The 12,102-nt window shown below is 52.6% G+C and overlaps 1 protein-coding gene across 3 annotated transcripts in view; it reads right to left on the reverse strand.

Annotated features, from left to right (window-relative positions):
- DRC7 (dynein regulatory complex subunit 7) overlaps nucleotides 1-11,804 on the reverse strand; it is a 28,270-nt gene extending 16,466 nt beyond the window's left edge. Inside the window, exons 1-7 of one of the 3 annotated variants that reach the window (XM_008068018.1) lie at nucleotides 11,763-11,804; nucleotides 8,449-8,691; nucleotides 7,603-7,777; nucleotides 6,380-6,505; nucleotides 3,536-3,730; nucleotides 2,367-2,370; nucleotides 1,129-1,283 (exon numbers count right to left, since the gene is read on the reverse strand). In XM_008068018.1, the coding sequence (XP_008066209.1) occupies nucleotides 1,129-1,283; nucleotides 2,367-2,370; nucleotides 3,536-3,730; nucleotides 6,380-6,505; nucleotides 7,603-7,777; nucleotides 8,449-8,654 (861 nt within the window). In that variant the 5' untranslated portion in view covers nucleotides 8,655-8,691; nucleotides 11,763-11,804. Of the gene's footprint in view, nucleotides 1-1,128; nucleotides 1,288-2,366; nucleotides 2,371-3,535; nucleotides 3,731-4,322; nucleotides 4,327-6,379; nucleotides 6,506-7,602; nucleotides 7,778-8,448; nucleotides 8,692-11,762 lie in introns of all 3 variants that reach the window. The other 2 variants (XM_008068020.1, XM_008068019.2) reach the window with 2 other exon arrangements.
- Between the last annotated feature and the right edge of the window lie 298 nt (nucleotides 11,805-12,102).

Here is a 12,102-nt window from a genome sequence, read left to right on the forward strand (position 1 = left end):
TTCTGATCCAGACTGCTCCACTGGCTGGCCGCGTGACCTCCCATATCACCTTCCATCACCCCAACTCAGATCTTGTTTTTAAAATCAGTACAATGAAAGGGTCTGACTAGCTCTGTGGTTTACAAACTAGACTCTTTAGGGCTCTGGGTTTTTGGGATTTACTGGCTTTATATGTTGTGATTCTGGGTGAGATTTCATCTACAGAAAGATCATGGGGGGCCTCATAGCATCCTTATCTGCCGCCCTCTGGGAGAACTGTGACTGTGTGGTGTTCATTATTGTATTCCTGGGCCTGGACCAGGGGATTCTCTATGGAGGGAAAGGGAACAAGGGAGGGGGGAAAGAGGACTGGAGGGAAGATGGCAGTGTGGATGTTGGAAGGATGGACAGGAGGAGAGACGTGAAGATGGATGGATGGGGGGATGGATGGGAGGATAAACAGGAGGAGAGGTGAGAGGATGGATGGATGGGAGAAGAGGTGGGGGGATGGATGGGAGGGTGAATAGGAGAAGGGCGCGAGGATGGGTGGGAGGATGCATGAGAGGATGGATGGATCGGAGAGTGGATAGAACAAGAGATGGGAGAATGGATAGGAAGAGAGATGGGTGGATGCATGGATGGGAGGATGGATAGAGGGGTGGGAGGATGGATGGATGGATGGATGGATGGATGGATGGATGGATGGATGGATGGATGGATGGATGGACGGACGGACGGGAGGATGGGCAGGAGGAGAGATGGAAGGATGGATGAATGAGCAGATGGGAGGAGAGATGGCAGAATGGAAGGATGGATTGATGGATGGAACGGGAGGGTATGTGCGTATGCAGGTGTGTCTCCTGTAACAGAGTCTAGAACAAGGAGGGCACCTGAGCTGCCCAGCATAGAATGGGCTTCCCCAGGCAGCTCTGGGGAATAGTTCGGACATCAGGAATCTATTGTCAGAAGCTGGCAGGCCACCTGCGGGAGATTCCTGCACGGGTGGGCGGAGGTAGGGCTGGGTGTGGGGCGGACCTTGGAGAGGTCCATACACACACCCCTCCCGTGACCTGGGCCTGCTCTACAACCCTGGCAGTCCCTCCGGGGTAGCTGAGCCTGGGGGCCGAGGTCCTAGGCCGGTGGACCCACCAGGAGGCGCTCCTCCTCCTCCCTCAGCCGCCGCTCCTCCTGGGCTCTCATCTCCTGCTGCTTGGTGATCTCCTGCTCCTGCTCAAACCTGCTGCTCAGGTCCCGGGGGGGCTTGATGGTGTACTTCTTAGGCAGCGCCTTTTCCTTCTGCTTGACTCTCTGTCACCCAGCAAGAGAAGAATCAGTGGCCCCACACCATCCCCTTCCCACGCGGCTCCGGGAGCCCGAGACCGCCCGGCCAGCCCCTCGGAGCAGGCGTCACAGTTGCTCTGTGAGCCTGTGGGCCTTCTGGTGCCAAATGCAGAGGGAGTCACAACTCCAACTCCATGGCCACTGGAAGTCCTTACCTCTCTCAGGCCCGTCTGTGAACGGGTGAGAATAACAGGAACTTCTTTCCCCACCTCCTAAGTAGTAAAGGCCGGCAAATGCCCAAGCGAGGTGTCTCGTGAGGCGTCTCCCGGGGCAGAGCCCAGGAGTGTGACTTCCTCTTCTTCACACCCCGCTGTCCGTCCCAGCGGGGACCTGGACCTGGCCCACAAGTGTCAGGAGTCGGACTAATCAGATCTTATCATTGAAGGGTTTTGTGTGTTGACTCCAAGTAGGAATCTGCCAGGCCAGGAAGGAGAAGAAGACCTGCGTGTGCGCACATGCGTGTGTGCATGCTTGTGGGTGCGTGTGTGTGCATGTGTGTACGTAGAAATGTGTGCTGGGTGGCTAGATCCATTCCCAGGAGAGAGCACCGCAAAGGCTGCAGAAGCAGACCTGGGATAGTTATGAGGAAGGAACAGTATACCTGCAGGGTCTGAGTCAGGCAGACTCAGGCTGCAGTCCCTGGCTTTCCATTTCTGGCTGTGCAACTGGGCAACCTTCTATGTCCTCTCAACATACTCACCTGTAGGCTAAGAGTGATCAAACCCACTATGCTGGGCTATTGCGAAAAGCAGCTAAGTCAATGGACAAAAAAATGCGATTACAAACCAGAAACTTATCTGCATCTGTTATTGATATAATTGTGTGTGTGTGTGTGTGTGTGTGTGTTTCGAGTCTGGGTCTCACTCTGTTGCCTAGTCTGGAGGGCAGTGGCACAATCACAGCCCACTGTCCTCAAACTCATGGACTCAAGCACTCCTCCTTTCTCAGTCTCCCGAGCAACTGGGACTACAGGCATGCACTCCATGCCCAGCTAATCTTTCAAATCTGTTCTTTGTAGAGATGAGGTCTCACTATGTTGCCTAGGCTGGTCTTGAACTCCTAGGCTCAAGCAATCCTCTGGGCCCAGCCTCCCAAAGTGCTGGGATTACAGGTGTGAGCCACCACATCTGGCTAGTTATTGATACATTTTTATTAAACAGCTGGCTGAGCTCAGAGGCTTTTGAAGCCAAGAGCCATGCTAGAGCATTTGCCCCGACATCTCCTGGGGCGGTGGCCCTGAGGGAGCGAGGCTCTCCTGATGCCGCCCCACTTTCCTGCCCCTCTTTCATCACAGCACCCACCTGGCACTCAGTCAGCGGGAACCCAGGTGCACAGTCAGTGTGCTGAATGTCTCAGGTCCTGGCTCCCCCTCCCCAAGCTACCGATACCCACAGGGGCTTGAGCCCTGGGGATTCATTCTAGTTCATGGAAAGCATTTCTGTCTTCAGTGTGACTATTTTCCACATGCAAAGAGATGCTGTTGTGGTTCCACTGCCTGAAGTTCGTTTCAGAGTGCTTCTTGTGTCCACAACAGCCTCTGGTCATTACAGAGCTCTTAATCAATAGAGCTAAAAATAGTCACCACCATTGAGGGTCCAGTGATTTTTGTTTTTGGTATTAAAAGGGGCCTCTCTACCTGTGTGTAGAAGGGAACTGAGAACCAAATGTCTACTTATCTGTTATTTCCTTTTGTTGTTGTTTTTTGCTTTTTAGAGCAGAATCTCTGTCGCCCAGGCTGATCATAGCTCCCTGCAGCCTCCTGCTCCTGGCTTAAGTGATCCTCCCCCCTTGGCCTCCCAAAGTAGTGGCATTACAGTTGTGCGCCACTGTGACTGGCTTGTTATTTCCTTATTTTAAAATGGCTGGGTAGATTTTAATCCAATGCATAGGGTGAATGTGGAATAGTTTGAATTTGACCTAAGACATAATTTATGTAGCTTTCATAAATTTACCTTGTGGGAAGTGCAGTAGCTGAAACTGAGTTACAAGAGGCAGGAAGAGACAGCCAGTTGGAGAACGGGGCTGCTTGTGTTAGGAAAAGTCACCAGTGGTTTGAAATACAAATCCTGGGGCATTGGAGGGCTGCGTAGTGACAGAGCTGTGCCCAAGTGGCCAGGGCCCAGGGGAAGCACAGGTACATACTTCTCTAAGGAGGGCACGACAGCATAAGGAACGCCCACCCTCTGGGACACCCAGGCAGCCAAGCCCACCATACCTCCTTGGGCTTCACGGTGAGCGGGCACACCTCCCATGTCAGGTCCATGAGGCACAGGTCCTGCGAGCCGTAGCCGTTGACGCAGTAGGCATCATAACCGGCGCCGATGAGCATGGAGCACAACAGCGTGCTGAAGTCGAAGCAGTTTCCCTTCTGGTACTTGAGCACGGTGGTCGACGAGAACAGGTACGAGGGCTGGCCACAGTGAGCTGGTCAGCAAAGCTGGGACCCCACTGCCCCAGCCTGTGTGCCGCATTCATCACAGCCCACCTGGTGGGGCAGGTCTGGGACCAACGTGTGGGCTGGACCCTCTTGTGGAATCAGGGAGCCTGCTAGGTATGGGATGGCAGCCAGACCCCATGCAACCCACACTTGCCTGTGATCTTAAGGGGCTCAAGGACTTCCTGATGGGATGACCTCCTGGACTGGAGAAGCTTCTGGTCTAATGTTCTCCGACTGGTAATTGTTTTGTTTTGCTCCAATGTTTTCCTCTCTACCCACCATCCTTTCCTTCTCTTTATCAACTCTCCACTGTTTACCTATCCCTTTCCCGCTCTCCATTCTTTTTAAATTTTTTCTTTAGAGACAGAGTCTTGCTCTGTCACTTGGGCTGGAGTGCAGTGGTGCAATTGTAGCTCACTGCAGCCTTGAAGTCCTGGATTCAAGTGATCCTCCTGCTTTGGTCTCCCAAGTAGTTGAGACTACAGATGCATGCCACCACACCAAGCTAACTTTTTAGAAATGTTTTTTTTTTTTTAGAGATAAAGTCTCACTTTGTTGCCCAGGCTGGTCTTGAACTCCTGGGCTAAAGTGATACTCCTACCTCGGCCTCCCAAAGTACTGGGATTACGGGCATGAGCCACTGCACCCAGCACTCTCTCATTCTGAACGAGAAACTGGCTGAGCTGGCCAGAAGCCTGAAGATGGGGCTGAGGGCCATGGACAGCCGGGCCCTTCCTCTCTCTTTCCTTTACCCCTGGAAGTCATGGAAGGGAGGCTCTGAAGACAGAAGGAGACAAAGGAGGCAAAGGGGTGGGAGCCAGAAGCCCAGGCTTGCTGTCTGTCCTCTCGGGCAAGTGGCTGTCTCTCTCTGTTAGGAGCCAGCCATGGAGGCTCACCTGAGCGTTAGGAATCCAGGTGGGCGGCGGACCCTGAGACCACCAGGTTGCGTTCAGGAGCTGAAGGCCTATTCTCTCCTTCCTTCTTTGTTGTTTGGTATGACCCACTAGCAGGGACTTTGATATTCTAAGCATGAAGTTCTGAGAATATGACAGGCATGGCTGACTCTAGGGATCCATTATTCCCGTTTCTCACAGACCGAGGTTTCGGCTTTAAACTTAACACAGTTCAAACTCAGGTCACATTTGGGAGCCTTATACATGATACAAGCTTCTTTATAAGATTCAAAAGTATATTTGTAGGATTAGTATATACATTTAGAGAGCTGTTTCCAGCTTTAGATGGTATAGATGATTATCTAGATTTGCCAGAAATGGCCCAGCACGAACTTTGGACTGGGCCACATTCCTAAGGGCCCAGCGTCCACTTTGGGCTGGGCTGCATTCTTCTTTTAAACCGGTTCTTTAGCTACAATTAATGTAGGTTTTTTCTACTTATAATAGAAACTGAATTTATTTTATTCATAGAAAGTATTGTAGAATAGGTCATGCTACGTCAGGGAATTTTGTTAGTTCAAGCATGATCAAACATGATACTTTAAGGTTTTATAAGAATACAGTTAACTTTAGAAATTTCATTGTTCCCACTTTCTACTAATTGCGGTTTTGACTTTAGTACAATTACAGTTTATATTTGGGTTTTATTTTAGAAGCTTTATTGCTGATGATCAGCCTTATATATCAGGATTAGGAATTAGAAACTTTTATAGAAATTAAAATAGATACATAGGATTTTAGAATAGCCATTTTGTTAAGAGATCATAATCAATTGTTCCTGGAAATGGCCCAGCATGATCTTTGGGCTGGGCCACATTCTTTAGGAACTGGTTTGAGCTATAATTAAGAGTTTTTTTATAGTACAGGTAAAATTAGCACAGAATAGAAAGGTATTAGGATTTAAGTCAGTCATTAGGTGTTGGGAATGCATAAGTTTTAGAAGTTATTGATTATTAGGATATTATGATGTTAGAATTGTTGTATTGCTTTTGAGGAACATAAACCAAGCATAAGGAACAGTGAGATAATTTTGGGATTGTCCTTCCACATGCTTGGGAAAATGCCTGGTGGGTGGGGGACGCCCCTCATCTACCTGGCTTTGTGTTCACATAATAGTCTTGTGATTTGATTGGGATTGTCCTTCCCCATGCTTAAGGAAACACCTGGTGGGTGGGGGGGGGAGGATGCGCCTCATCCACCTGGCCTTGTGTTCACGTGAAAGTCTTGTGATTTAACATGTGAAAATTTGGGATAAAAGACTCATGGTTGGTCCCAATAAACGGCTTCTGCTCATTTCACTGAACAGTTGTCCACTTTCTTTCTTTCTCTTTCTTCCTCTTTATATCTATCCCTCCATCTTTCTTTCTTTTAATATCTGTCCCTACTACAGAATCGGCTTCTGCACTAGACAGAGTCCAGTCTCTTCTTTCTCTCCCCTTTCTTTCTTTCTTTCTCTTTATTTCTCCAGAATAACCACCAACGCTGCCCCACCTTCCAGGGACCCTCTAAATCTCTCTGAAGGGACTGGCCCCCCATATCTCTCTGAGCCTGTTTCCTCCTGGGGGATCTCTGAGGGGCTGTGGCCTGAGCCTGGCAGAGCCTTCTTCTCCCAGATCCTGCCTGGCTTCCCATCTTAGTCCTAAGGATGCAGCTTGTGTGTGGCACTTACCGGCTTGAGGGGGTCAGGCAGGGGCACCATGGTGAGGAAGTCGGAGACAAACTGGGCACAGCTGTCCCAGTTGTAGAGGTCGGGGTAGGGCATCAGAGTGGGCCGGATGGTCGTGCTCACGAACTTCTGCAAGGGGAGAGATCATGCCAGTGGGGCCACACGCAGTAGGGGCCTGTGTGATATGTGGTAGGGCCTTTTTCCAATCCATGGTGAGACCCCGGAAGCCTGAGCAAATGCAGGAGGACAGGCCCATGTGCCCTGGGGTGGCAGAGCAGTCCCTGGCCGGGAGTGTGGAGGTGGTCAGTGAAGCAGTGGCAATGCCTGGGCCCTATCCCCCCCCATCACCGGCACCCGGAGGCAGCATGGGTGGGCATATTCTGGATCTGGGCTGGAAGGGCCTTGAGGGGTCCCTGCCTCTAACCCCCAGAGTACCAGGGGGGAGCCTGAGGCCCAGTGAGGCCTGGAGAGCTGCCCGAGGCGACCCAGCCAGCCAGAGCTGAACAAGGAGACTGAGTCTCCCATCTCCCAGGCTTCCTGGGTACACCGTGGCCTCCTCCCAGGTGATGCCCTCCCTGGGGCTTGCAGGGGTCTGGGCCAGAGCCAACCCATGGCCGCTGCAGTCTTCAGTCCTACAGGCTGGCCCCAGACTGGGAAGGACAGAGAAATAAGACAAAAGAGATTAGAAAGGGTCCAGGACCTGAGCACCGGCTTCTTCCTTCCAGCCCTGTGACCCAGAACACATCCCTGAGTCTCTTTGGTCTCAGTTTCCCCATCCTTAGATGGGATGGCATAGGATTCATCCAAAGACCACAAGGCAGCTGCCACAGGCTAACAGGGACTCACAGACCTGTTTTACTTGGCCCACATAGGGACATTTAACTGGGCCAGGTGTTTAGAGCCACTAGGCTGGGGTCAGCCACCAGCATTTAAGTATCAGAGATTTCCACACAAATCCCGAGTTCCTTCCTCTCTTGAGCCAGTAACCCCAGGTCTGCATTTTCCCCACAGCAAACAGCTGCCTCTTTAAGTGGGGCATGGGGTCTCCAGGCCACCACAGCACGCCGGGGGTGATTTACACTAAGCCCGCTGGGGTCTGCTGGCATTTGAGTTTAAGCTGTCCCTGGACTAGAAGCTCTGACCCCTGCAAGGTCTGCGGTTTGGTCCAGAGATCTTGGAGAGTCACCTCACTTCCCTCTGCCCTGCCCTCCACATGCTGGCCTTACCGGCACTTCACACTCGTTCAGCGGGTTCAAGAAGAGGGGCACGCGGTCCGGGCACAGGTGGCTGTATTGGCGGGAGAAGTTGCCCGCCACCTGCAGCAGGTGCTCCTCCTTGGGCGTGTTGGTTTTGTAGGAGAGGGGCAGGTTGGAGATGTCAATGGTGTCCGTTGTGAAGACCCTGTGCCACAGCAGGGGGGCGTCAGTCCAAGGGAGGCTGTGCCTGGCACGCAGGAGCCCTGGCTCTACCCAAGCTGCCATTGGCTCCACCCTTTCCTCATTTAATCCTACAACTACCGCACCTGTGGTTTTTTCTTATTCTTTTTTTTTTTTTTTTTTTTTGAGTTGGAGTCTCACTTCGTTGCCCAGGCTGGAGGGCAGTGGCACACTCCTGGCCACCCCAGCGTCGACCTGCTGGGCTCCAGCGATCCTTCCACCTCAGCCTTCCAAGTAGCCAGAACTACAGGTGCATGCTACCATGCCCGGCTAATTTTTTGATTTATTATAAAGACAAGATCTCACCAAGTTGCCCAGGCTGGTCTTGCACCCATGGGCTTAGGCAATCCACTCACCTCGGCCTCTCAAAGTGCTGGGATTACAGGCTGAGCCATTGAGCCCTGCCCACACCTGCACTTTTAAACAGATAAGGGCACTGAGGCACAAAGAGGTCGAGAGACTCGCCCAGGGTTACACAGCCAGGGAGGGGCAGAGAGCCCTCCCCCGCAACTGCCCCACTCTGTGCCCTGGCCCTCTGCTCGCCCAGGTGCCATCACTCTGCCCAATCTTCCCGAGCCCAGCCCTGCTCTGCCCTCGCCAGGGCTGCCAGCCAAAGTCCCCCGTTGATGCACTCACAGGCGCTCTGCTGGGGTGGGGATCTCAATCTCTGACAGCTTCTTCTCCAGGTCTCTGAGCGTCTCCTGCGTCAGTGTGGTTTCCTCCTTCCGCATCTCCAATGGCCGCACCATTTTCTCCACCTTCTCATTCCATTTGATGCTCTCGGCCGCCTCCTCCCGCTCGGCCACCTCCTCCTCCTCCACCATCTCCCTCAAGACCTCCATTCTAGTGCGCCTTTGGCTGTCAACAGAGAGAGTGTCTCTGTGGGGGAAGGATGCACGTACTTAGAGTGCTGGACTTTCAGGACAGGAGGGGCCACGACACCACCTGTGCGTTCCCAGGAGGCCTGGGAAACCATTTGGGGTGGTTGTGACCATGCAGGAAGGAAGCGGCTCCCTCTTAAACATCCTTTCGCTCAAGAGAAAGACTCGGTTTGGTGCTGGCACATCTGTAATGTCCTTCCATCACCTGCAAATGTCCCTTCACAACTAAGACAGAGCAGGCCTCAGGTTGGGCCACCGTCAGGGCAGGCTCAGGAGTTGCTCTGCTTTTCACAGATGATATTGACAGTTCTCTTCATGGCAAGTCATGGAGAGACTTACTGTAGGATTACAAGGATTCCTATTTAAATAAGGGAATTAGCCCAGTGCGGTGACTCACGCCTGTAATCCCAGCACTTTGGGAGGCTGAGGTGGAGGATCGCTTGAGGCCAGGAGTTTGAGTCTAGCCTGGGCAACATAGTGAGATCTTGTCTCTACAGATAAAATCATAAAATTAGCCAGGCACAGTGGCATGTGCCTGTAGTGCCAGCTACTTGGGAGGCTGAGGCAGAAGGATGGCCTGAGCTCAGGAGGTCAAGGCTGTGGTGAGTCGTGATCCTGCCACTGCAGGATCTAGCCTGGGCAACAGAGTGAGAACCCCAACTCAAAGAGTAAATAAATAAGTGAATTAATTAGTCGAAAGAAAGTCATTCCTAGGCTGGGCACGGTGGGTCAAGCCTGTAATCCCAGCACTTTGGGGGGGCCAAGGCAAGAGGATTGCCCGAGTTCGCACATTCAAGACCAGCCTGGGCAATTTGGCGAGACCTCGTCTCTACAATAAATCAAAAAAAATAAGCTGAGCATGGTAGCGTGCACCTGTAGTTCCAGTTACTTGGAAGGCTGAGGCAGAAGGATCACCCGAGCCCAGAAGGTTGGCGCTGGGGTGGCCGTGAGCGTGCTACTGCACTTTAGCCTGGGTGACAGAGTGAGACTCTAACAACAACAAAAAAAGAAGTCACTTCTAATAGTAAGGTGACACAGAATTTGACCAAAAAATAAAAATAAAAAATGAAGATGGCAGGTAAATGATATATCATCTGACCAAACTGGAAATTGGAGCAAGAGAGTGCAAGGAACTTATCACCATGTCACCCGGACAAGGAGGAGGGTGGAGGTGACACAGCTTGCTAGGTCCTGTGTTAGCCCTGAAGATGGGCATCAGATCCTGTGTCAGCCCTGAAGATGGGCATCAGATAGTGGGTAGGGGAGTGGTGAGCCGGGGGGGGCTGAATATTCCTGGTGCTGGAGGTCAGCCCACACCAAGACACCACATGTGTTCACGGGCCCAAGGGAAGGCCTTGTGGGAGGCCACAGAGCCAAGCCTCGCTGAGGTGGACTACTATAGTCACCTGGCCAGAATTCCAGGCCCTCCTTCTGGGTGGTAGAAACCCCAGTTTCATGGGGAGCAGCATTGTGTTTGATCAGAAGTGCTTAGCTTCTCAGGCTCTCTTGCAGCTCGAGGTAGCTCTGTGGTGTGTCCCAGTTCTGGCCAGTGAGATGTGGGCTGAAGTTGCTGGGTGGCCCTCTACCCGTCTCCTCCCCCTGCCTTGAGGATGGACGTCAAGTGGGTGGTGGGGTGGCCAGTGCCGGACTGTGAGGTGATTGCACAGGGGAGGCCAAAGCTGCCTGCCAAGGACAGCAAGGCAGAGACACCAGGGAGCTGGGGTTCTCAGTGGTGTGACAGGAGGGTCACCTGGCGGGTCACCTCCACCTTTTATCGTATGCAAAAACTCACACTCCACATGGGTCCTGGTCACAAGTTGCCCAAAGCCACCCGCCAAGCCACTGACATGCAGTCTCCCAGCTCTTTCCCTGTGCCCCCGCCTCGAATATCTATTTTCATTACAGCAAACGAGGCAAAAATCCAGAGAAGAGGAAATCCATGCAGCTCACAGGGTGGAGGGGGAAGGGTGAGGAGTCGAGTAGAGAGAACAGCAGCGTCTCCCCGCCTCATCATCACTGCCTGGCTTCAGCCAGGATCAAGAGGGCAAAAGGGACCAGGAGGGAAAGGTCGGCCCCATCCCCCCTCTACTCCCCACCTGGACCACCTGAGCCTCCTGGGTGGTGAGACACGGCCCACCAGCCAGGACTGAGCCTGGTCAGGAGAAACCTTCCCGGCTTCAGTTTCCCCTCCTGCAATAGGAAAGGAGGGCAGATATTTTCTGTCCAATTCTGACTTTCTGTCCTCTAGGACTGGGGTGGGGTTGGGGGGCTGAATATTCCTGGTGCTGGAGGTCAGCCCACCCAAGGCCCAGGAGGGCCAACCTTCGGGGCCCCAGTTCCCCAGGGGCAAACCTCTAGCCAAGCAGCACTGCCCCATCATCAGATCCACCTGCCTCTTGGGCCCAGACAGTTTGAGCCCAAGGAGGGCAGTAACAACCGTTCCAAGACACATACAGTGGATGAACACCTACTGTGTGCTAAGGGTTGTACAGAGAGCATCTCATTTAGCCGCTGACACCTCTATGAGGCAGACACTATGGTGCCCACCTTGCAGATGAGAAGAACAAAGCCTAGAGAGGTGGAGTGCACTGCCTGGGGGCACAGCTAGCAAGTGGCAGATCTGGGATTTGAACCCATGTATTTCTGGTTTCTGAAACCCGTGGGTCTCAGGGCTGAGTGAGATAGGGATCCCCTAGATGGGATAGTGGGTAGGGGAGTGGTGAGCCAGGAAAGAAGCAGGATGGAGGGAAGGCCAAGGGGTCAGAGGGTAGCCGGGCCAAGACCCTAGAACATCTCAGAGGCAGAACTGGGCCAGGGCCTGCGGCGCTGGATTCCCTCTGTAGCCACAGCCTAGGCTGGGGAGAGCAATCCTGCCTCAAGCTTCCCGGGACCCTTCCCTGCACCCCCCTCCTCACCAGCAAACCCCCCCCAACACACACACTCCCCCAAAACCTTCCTGGAAAGGTCAGGGCTGGAGGCCTCCAGGCAGAAGCAGCTTCCTTACCCCACCATTGTAACCCCCCCAACCAGACAGGGTCCAGCCACCCCCAGTCCCTGCTCTCTCCTCACCCATTAGAAGACTGCCAGCACAATCTGTTAGCCGTCTCTATGGTAACAGCTTTGGCAACTGAAGCAGATCTTGGGAGAGGAGGCTTCTGGGAAACGTAGTTTGTGATCGCTTGGGTCTGTCTGTCAGCGGTATGCTGGTATAACAGTGCATTCAGCGCTCGAGAACTGATTGTTAAAACTTTCAGGGATTTTTGTGAGCCAGTTGTGGTTTAATTTATTAAACATTAAATGGTAAAAACCTGCAAGTAAATATTTATATTAAAAACAAATGTGCTGGTTGCTCACATCTGTAATCCCAGCACTTTGGGAGGATAGCTTGAGGTGGTAGTTCAAGATTAGC

Source organism: Carlito syrichta, unplaced genomic scaffold (genome assembly GCF_000164805.1).
Source record: "Carlito syrichta isolate Samal-C Ts95f unplaced genomic scaffold, Tarsius_syrichta-2.0.1 Scaffold309854, whole genome shotgun sequence".
NCBI classification, from domain to species: Eukaryota; Metazoa; Chordata; class Mammalia; order Primates; family Tarsiidae; genus Carlito; species Carlito syrichta.